Consider the following 9,161-nt stretch of genomic DNA (forward strand, 5'->3'; position numbering starts at 1 on the left):
GGATTTGTCTATTTTACTTTTAGTTATTTCACTCTTTATATATTTGAGGATACATTAAGAGATACATAAAAATTTAAATATTTCCTTAAGAATAGATTCACAGTATATTTATGAATATATTTATGAATATAAATTCTCATCAGTATATTCTGTTTAGTATAACAATTATTATGGTATAATAACAATTCCTTATATTCTTGGGTCCCCAGTCTCCCTTCTTTCTGTCCTCAGACCCCCCCTTCCCCTCCACCTCCCAGATTCTTCCCACTAGTCTCCAGCTACAGCAGCAGGGTCCTGAGGCAGCTACAAATCAAGAATTCTTAAAATGCATTTAAGAAGACCAAACCAAAATAAGTCAGTGAAAGCTACATAAACTAAATAAGTAAATCCCATTAATTTGCCGTTTGCTGATTTGACTTTTCAGAAATTGGACAGCATCCACAGAATCAGTTCTCTTAACCTTCCAGCTATGTCTCGTTCCTTGGGGATCCTGTGGCGCTCCTGGTCAAGGCTCCCATTTCCCGGATGGGGAAACTGAGGCACAAGGAAGGAAAGCTATCTGCTGGAATCCCTTGGATGGGAAGGGAAGTAAGGAGGAGAGTCTGAGCCGAGCCCGTGCTTCTCTTAGACTTTATTTCTAGGCTTAGAGGAAGGGACAAATGACGGTGAAAACCCAACTTTCTCTACCAATGGTAAGGCGGGGTCAACATTGTGCCACCAGGGGGCACTGTGTACAGGAAGATACTCTTAGCAGGACTGGACTACTGGGGATGGGGGAGGAGGGGGTCTAGACTCCTGGGTCTGAAAGAGGAAGGCACTGGGAACCCAGATTCCTGAATCTCTTCAGCAGCTTATATTTGGGGGTTCAATTTCATGGGTCCCAGTCCCTGGAGTTAACTGGCCTGGATGGTTTTCTGTATCCAGTCTGTGAACTTGCAGAGGTTGGTGTAGACGCCTGGCACGTTGGGCTGGCCACACGGGGATTGTCCAAAGGTCACAAGGCCCTGCAGGGACCCGTTGCAGACCAAGGGGCCCCCAGAGTCACCCTGTTGTGGAGAGACAGAGAATGAGAATCCAAAACACAGAGAGATGGAGATAGATGTGAGATCAGAAAGGAACCAGATGAGGAGAAGAAATGCAGGAGAGGGGAAAAAAAAAAAAGGTAGCAACATATTCCTTAAACGTTCCGTTCTAGAGCCCTGACCGCACCAATCCTGCTCCCCTACATCCTAACAGCTGGTAGATTCTCTTGGGTTTGTTACTGTTCTGTCTCTGTTTGTGTCCCTCCTTCTTTTTCGCCCCCTGTAGCTTATTTCTCTGTCTCAACGACTCCTGGAGTCTCTGTGCCTCTCTGCATCTCTTTGTATATTCTATTTTTGGTTTTTTTTCCTATTTCACTTGGCATTTCATCTCTATGTGTCTGTGTATCTGTTTCTCTCTGGGTGTGCGTGTGTGCATGTGTGTTTCTGCCTGACTGAATCTGTCTTTCTCTATTTCTGTTTCTGTCTTTCTTTGCTTCTCTTTATTCCCGTGTCGATTTCTCTCTTTCAGCCTCTCTCCCCGTTTGTCACACTATCTTCCCGTATCTCTGTTTCTCACCACGGTTCCCTGTCCCCTCCCTTCTCCATCTCTCCCTGGATCTTCTCCCCTCTTCCCTTCTCCCGTCTCTCACATGGCAGGAGTTCTTTTGGTCCTGGCCTCCACCAGCGCAGAACATGCTGGGGTGGTACACGGGGGCATAGAGTTCACTGCAGATCTCCTCCGACACCACTGAAATATTCACGCATTGGAGCACTCTGGGCAGTCCGCCTGGGACGCAGAGCATCGGATTAGCCTCTCTGGCTGGGCAGAGAAACCCCTCAGAGAAGCCGGACACAGCCACACTCCCGAGCTCACCATTCGCTAGCCGACCCCAGCCGGAAATGAGGCAAGAATCCCGAGCGGTCGGGCACTGTGAGGCGATGCTGATGCTCTGGATGGTGTCAGACTGGGGCACCAATTCTTCCAACTTGATGAGCATGAGGTCGTTGGCAAAAGATGCTCTGTTGTACTCTGGGTGCTGGATGGAGAGGTGAGCCTCCATCATCTTACAGCCTGGTTCATGGTCGTCCTCAAGACTGTGCAGGCCCAGCCCGATGGTATAGGAACTGAGGGCCACAGGGTGGGGGTGGCGTGGGGACAGAAGAGCTCTGTGGCTACTACACCGTTATCTCCATTCTTGCCTTCAACCACAGCCCCATCTCCAGCCCCTTACCCTAGCCCCGTCTTCCTTGCTAAGCACTGCGCTAAGAGCTACCCAACCTAAGGCACAATCAATAATCCAGGGACAAGAACTTGCCTTAAGTCACTAGTAACTCAGCAGTTGAGCTGGGATTTCAACCCAGGACTCTGGAGTCCTTCCAAAGCAACACATAGCTCCCGCCTCCCTCGCAGAACCTTCCTTCACACTGGTTTTCACTTTTAGTACCCAGAGATTGAACCTATGAAGCGCTTCCCCTCAGCTCACCATACATCCGGGTCCTCCCTAGGACCCAGGCCCCGCCCCCGTCCCCGCCCCACCCTGCACTCACTTCTGGAAACAGTGTGCGGCTGACAGCACCCATTGAGGATGCACCAGGACGCCCCCGCAGAGAAATTCCTTTTCCAAGAACAGTGCCGCCTGCCAAGGCTGCGAGTGCGGGTGGCAGTCCTCGCCGTTTATGATGTGGCTGCCTCCACCCCAGGCGAGGGATCCTGAGGGCGGATTCAGGGTTGGGGGACGGGCTCAGAGGGGAACGGGGGCTTCTGGGGGCGGGGCTCGGTGCAGGGGCGTGGTCAGGCCTGGGGAAAAGGCCCAGAAGGCTGGACACTTACTCCTGGGGGCGTGGTCACGGCTTTCGGGGGCGTGGCCACAGACCAGGGGCGTGGCCACGGTGCAGGAGCTAGATCAGGGCTTCCGAGGTCAGGGGGATGGGCTCAGGGTGGAACCAGGGTGAGAGCTTGGTGGGGGGTGGGGGGGAAACCTCGGTCCAGGGGGGCGTGGTCAGGGCTGGGGGACAGATTCAGGAGGCAGGACTAGGCCACTTGGGGGCGGGGTCACAGTGCAGGCGGTGTGGTCAGGACCGCAGGGATGGAGTCAGGGATCCTGAGGGCAGTCAGGCTCTTAGGGGCGGAATCAAGAATGAGTGAGGAGAAGGGGGCGGGATCACAGCGCAGGCCTTTTACTCCACGGATCAGATTCCTTGGGGTGGGTTAGGATTCAAGAGGCGGAGATCAGGGTATAGGAGGCGGGGTCACTTGTCAAGAGGAGACTTTCAGCTGTAAGTGTGTCACATAGATCTCTGGGACCCACATGTCACCTCTCTCTCTCTCACACACACACATACAGACACACGCGCGCGCGCCTCGACAGTGCACTACTGGGGCTACGAGCCTCCCAGCACAAGTAGACCCCCTCACACCTCACAAGGTGGCAGAGGCAAGGCGACACAGCCAGACACTCGAGGCCGTGCCACACTCTGTGGCCCTCCAAGTCTCTCCTTCCCTGGCTCAGCCTCCACCACAGCAGCAAAAAGCCGGCTCACACAGAAACCCTATCACACCGTCCCGTGATGTGGCTGTCTGGGGGCCCAAGGATCGGAGACCCAGGAAGCAGGCACAGATTGCCAGCGATGGGTGACTCCCCCAGAAGCACCATGTCCCTTTCAGCGGCACCCCAGGCTCCCCAGGTCCTCACAGCATCAGCACTCAGGTCCTCACAGCATTGCCACTCTGCAGGGTATTCAGAGGCACAGATTGTCAGAGTTGTTCACCCAATCACGCACCGACTCTCACGGGCACGACCACACACCGTGTCATACTATGTCCCACACAGAGGCATGCAAAGCCACACCCACCCAGTACACAGGCAGCACACATGCAAACTCCCTGTGATACAAGGAATCCCAGGTGTGCATCTGGAGAGCAACGGTCACACAGTACTGTCACCCACGCAGCTTCAGGCACATCCAGCAGGACACTGAGTCATGGCTGCACCGTAACAAACACTGCGCCTCAGGCACAGACAGACAGACAGACACACACACACACACAGATACCTGTGACACTGAGGAGGAGGTGGCCCAGGAACCAGCCCCAGGGCTTTCCTGCCTTGGACATCCTTCAGCACCTGCATGAGGGTCAGTCTCAGGTGAGTCTGGGGGCCGTGCATGTGTCTCTTTCTTTCTCCATTCCTGCCCTCCCAGGATATTACTGGGCAAACAAGGACCTATACCACCCCTCCCCCGACACACACATGCCATAGGGTCTGTGATCATGGCCCAGAGACCCACAGCCCAGAGAGATTTAGAGGCTGAGAGAGAAAAAGAGAGAGGGAGAGTGAAGTGGAAAGACAGAGAGAGAGAGGACTAGGTGGAGAGGAAGGGATGGAGAAAGTGTCTCTCCGTCTATAAACGGGGCGAGGTGGGAGGATGGAGGAGACTGGACTCTCAGGGATGGAGGGAAGGTGGAGCACTTCAGAGAGATCATCGGAGACAGGCTGAGAGGCAGAGTCAGGGAGAGAGAGATTCAGGGAAGTAGAGAGACCAGGGGAGACAGAGAACTGGAGAGACACTCCTAACTGGAGACCTGTTTGGAGAAGAGACCTGGAGACCCAAGGTCCGGATGCTGAGAATCACAGGGGCACGAAGCTGTAGAGACAGTGGGTCACAAAGACCGCGTGCTCTGAGGGGGCGGTGAGGGGGGGCCTGGGGGCCACTCACCTGGCTCTCTCTGGGCTCCCGGATCCTGCTTTGGGCTGAGCTCCTGCCCGCTACATCCAACAGGGGCCCCGATGGGGCTTATAAGCATCCCCAGCTGGGCCGGCCCGTCCCCCAGGGACACATTCCTGGGGTCAGGTGCTCCCAGCTTCCAGCTCAGTGTTCTCAGGCTGCCTTGTGCCCGGCTGCGGCCAGGGAGCCAGAGGGGCTGGGAGACCCTGGCCTCACTGTTCCCTTCTTTCTTGGTTCTCTGTCAGGTTTCTCTCTCTCTCTCCCTCTCTCCCTCCCTCCCTCCCTCTCCCTCCCTCCTTCTCTCTCTCTCTCTCTCTCTCTCTCTCTCTCTCTCTCTCTCTCACACACACACACACACACACACATTCTATCTCTCATTTTCTTTTTTTCTTATTCTCTCTCTCATTAAATCTCTCTCACCCTCCCTCCCTTCCTCTCTCTCCCGGCTGTGCTTCCCCAGCAAAACTTCCCGGATTCAAATCCCCAGCATCACGTTCTACCTTTGGAACCTTGGGCCGGTGACTGCACCCCTGTGAGCCTCCGTTTTTCCATCTGTAAAATGGGAGTTACCATTTTTCCTCTCTCCCAAAATGCATCCAAAGAGATAATGCAGAGAAAACGCCCGGACAAAGTGACAGGAGTGTCCTAGGCGCCCAGTCAGTGGGAGCAGGCTGAAGTCTTTGCTCAACAAAGAGCACCTGTCACGCTCTGAGCTCTGCTGTCCGCGCTTGAGATGCGGGAAGGGACAAGCAAATTCCGGCGCTCCTGGGGCTCACGTCCCAGCGGGGGAGAATGACAAACAGAAAAACTACAGGGACAAGCAAATATCTGGTAGTAATGTGTGTGCAGAGACCACGGGTGATACTAGAGAGTGACCGGGATTGGGTGGGGTGGCTGCAGATGAGGGGGTGGTCGGGGAGTCTCAGAGGGGTCGACTTTGAGGCTGAGAGGCAGTGAGCTTTGCAGGAAAAAGAGAGAAGTTGGAGGAATTCCCTGGAGGTCCAGTGGTTAGGACGTGGCGCTTTCACTGAGGTGGACCCGGTTCAATCCCTGGTGGGGGGAAGTAAGATCCCGGAAGCCTGGGGAAGAGGGAGGGAGAGAGAGAGAGAGAGAGAGAGAGAAAGAGAGAGAGGAGAGAAAGTTGGTGTGTACGAGACAGAGTAAGGCGAGGAACGGGGCGGACTGTGCAGGGATTTGCATGCCAGGGGAAACAGTTTGGGTTTATTTTCAGTGCAATGGATTTTAAGCACGAGGTAGGAGGGGCACGATTTTATTTATGTTTCAAAAACATCCCGCGTGGAGAATGATTGTAGAGGGTGAGATGGAAGCAGAGAGACCGGCGCGGAGGTGGGAGGTGGCAACAGCCTGGGTGGGAGATGCTGTGGTCCAAGGAGAAGAGAAACACATATGCCCAGGACTCGTGTGGGGGAGGGGCGGGAAAGTCAAGTACCAGCCGGTGGGTGGAAGGTGGGGAGGGAGGAAAAAGGAGGTAAGGATGGTGTCTCGGAGGCTGGGTCTGTTGGCGGCTCCATTTGTGGCGCCATTTGTGCGGAGGAGCGAAGTGGTGTGGGGAGAAGGGCTGAGCTGGAGGCGCCTATAGGAGCCAAGTGGTTGAATGTGTGAGCACCACGGGGCAGACAGAGGTCAGGGCTGGTGAGAAACGGTGGGGAGTCATCCTAGGAGACGTTGTGTCTAGAGCCATGGGGTTGGATGAGATCACCTAGGGAGCAGGTGTGGACGGTGTTGATGAGGGGTTGTGGGGACAGATGACGGTGCTGCTGGGGGATGAATGTCTGTGTCTCTCTGTCTCTCTCTGGCCCTGTTTCTCTCTGATTTCTCTGTCTCTAGCCCTTTCTTAGTGTCTGTCTGGTTCTCTGGCTCGGTCTCCATCTATCTGCCTGCATTCGGTCACCTGGGGGCACAGAGACCCTTGACCTTGCCCCTGGGACCTGCAGCTCTGACCGTGAAGATGGAGGAGGCCAGGAGGAGGGGTATGGGTGGGGTGTAGAGTGGACTCAGGCCTCACAGCCGCCCAGGCGTGACTTAGGTCTAGACACTGGGAGGAGGCAGGTTGGGGCCAGAGTGAGGGACAGGGCTGGGGCAGCTGGAATGAGGGAGGAGAGAGTGGACGTGGCATTCCTCCGCCCTGTTCTGTGGCCTCACCTAGGTCTTATCCTGCTCGAGGTTAGGCAGACGTGTCCCAGTTATTTGGGGATGAATCCAAGACAGAGTGTGTGTGTGGGTCACGCCATGGAGATGCTTCCAGCCTGGCAGGTGGGAATGACCCCAGGAGTGGGGATTCTAGGGTGAGAAGAACCCAGGCTGGGGTGGGGGATGGAGAGAGGCAGAGACCAAGAGATACAGAGATGGGCAAAGAGATTGGGACCAGAGACAGAAGTAAAACCACAGCAGGATATAGATAGAGACACAGAGAGAACAGAGAAAAGAGACGAAGGCAGAGAGATAAGAGACAAAGAGAGACACAGAGAAAGAACAGGGAAAAGAGACGAAGACAGAGAGAGATAAGAGACAAGGAGAGACACAGAGAGACAAGAGACCGAGACAGAGAGAGATAGACAGAGAGACAAGAGACAAAGAGAGACAGAGACACAGAGAGATGGAGACAGAGACACAGAGACAAAGAACAGAGACACAGAGGTTGACAGGAAGAAAAGACAGAGAGAGACAGAGACCAAGGGACAACAGGCATAGAGGCCCAAATTGAGACAGAGACAGACCGATTGGGACACAGAGGGAGGCAGGGAGATAGAGACACAGAATAGAGGACAGAGAGATGGGCACAGACACAGGCAAAGACAAAATGACACACAGAGACATTATTTCAACATTCTGGAAGTCAGTTTTAATTTTTTATTTATTTTTAATTTTTTTAAATTTTTGGACTGCATTGGGTCCTTGCTGCTTCACACAGGCTTTCTCTAGTTGTGGCGAGTGGGAGCTACTCTTCGTTGCGGTGCACAGGCTTCTCATTGCGGTGGCTTCTCTTTTTTTTTTTTTATTGCGGTATGCGGGCCTCTCACTGTTGTGGCCTCTCCCGTTGCGGAGCACAGGCTCCGGACGCGCAGGCTCAGTGGCCATGGCTCACGGACCCAGCCGCTCCGTGGCGTGTGGGATCTTCCCGGACCGGGGCACGAACCCACGTCCCCTGCATCGGCAGGCGGACTCTCCACCACTGTGCCACCAGGGAAGCCCCTCGGTGGCTTCTCTTGTTGCAGAGCATGGGCTCTAGGCGTGCGGGCTTCAGTAGTTGTGGCACATGGACTCAGTAGATGTGGCTCGCAGGTTCTAGAGCGCAGGCTCAGTAGTTGTGGCGCATGGGCTTAGTTGCTCCATGGCATGTGGGATCTTCCCGGACCAGGGCTCGAACTCGTGTCCCCTGCACTGGCAGGAGGATTCTTAACCACTACGCCACCAGGGAAGCCCTGGAAGTCATTTTAAAATAGAGACAAAAGACAGTTTTAATTTCCCCCAACTTGACCCAACCCTACCCCCCCGATAAGTGTCCCCCCATTCACAGGTCCCTTTTGATTCTTTTCTTGATTGCTCTAGCTTGTCTGCAGGTCAGGCACCTGCACCTATCGTCCTTTGGACGACACCTCCAAAAAGTAAGTCAGACCTAGCTAGGTCTCCCCACCTTGACTCCCCCTCTCCTGGCCCAGCCCCCTTTCTGGGCTCTCTGCTTCCACTCTTATCCACCCCAGTCTATTTTCTAGAGGGATGTGGCTCCTGTGAACAGCTCTGGGCAACTCCCCAGCTTCCCTCATCCTCTAGGCCACCCTGTGGTCTGTTCCATGTGCCTCCAACACTCTTCCCTTCACTCCCTCCCTTGACCACTCCCACTCCTCATTTTATCTTTTTTTTTTTAACATCTTTATTGGAGTGTAATTGCTTTACAATGGTGTGTCAGTTTCTGCTGTTCTCCATCGAATCTGAATGAGATCCTTGCTGGGTAGAGTAATCTTGGTTGTAGGTTTTTCCCTTTCATCACTTGAAATATGGCCTGCCACTCCCTTCTGGCTTGCAGTGTTTTTGCTGAAAGATCAGCTCTTAACCTTATGGGGATTCTTTTGTGTGTTATTTGTTGATTTTCCCTTGCTTCTTTTAATATTTTTTCTTTGTATTTAATTTTTGATAGTTTGATTAATATGTGTCTCGGCGTGTTTCTCCTTGGATTTATCCTGTATGGGACTCTCTGCACTTCAGAGCATTGCTGGGGAGGGGATGAAGTGAAGCCACCTTCAGCCGCCAGCACCTGCTCTTACCACATAACTGGAAGAGCAAGCCCCTCCTCCCTCCCACAGACTGACTGAGCCAAAAAGAGAGTCTTAAATCTCCTGGACACGGTGGAGGGTGGCCGCCCGCTTAGGAATGTCATCTGCCCTAAGGCCCAAG

General features: G+C 53.8%; 1 protein-coding gene across 1 annotated transcript; it reads right to left on the bottom strand.

The window, feature by feature from the left end:
• Positions 1-893: 893 nt before the first annotated feature.
• On the bottom strand, positions 894-4,137 carry KLK4 (kallikrein related peptidase 4; the record flags this gene model as incomplete). Its single annotated transcript, XM_079723078.1, has 5 exons — positions 894-1,046; positions 1,673-1,809; positions 1,897-2,147; positions 2,571-2,733; positions 4,077-4,137. 5 exons carry the CDS (start codon positions 4,135-4,137, stop codon positions 894-896), a joined length of 765 nt encoding a protein of 254 aa, XP_079579204.1.
• Between the last annotated feature and the right edge of the window lie 5,024 nt (positions 4,138-9,161).

The sequence above is a fragment of the Hyperoodon ampullatus genome (genome assembly GCF_949752795.1).
Source record: "Hyperoodon ampullatus genome assembly, chromosome: 18".
Lineage (NCBI taxonomy): Eukaryota > Metazoa > Chordata > Mammalia > Artiodactyla > Ziphiidae > Hyperoodon > Hyperoodon ampullatus.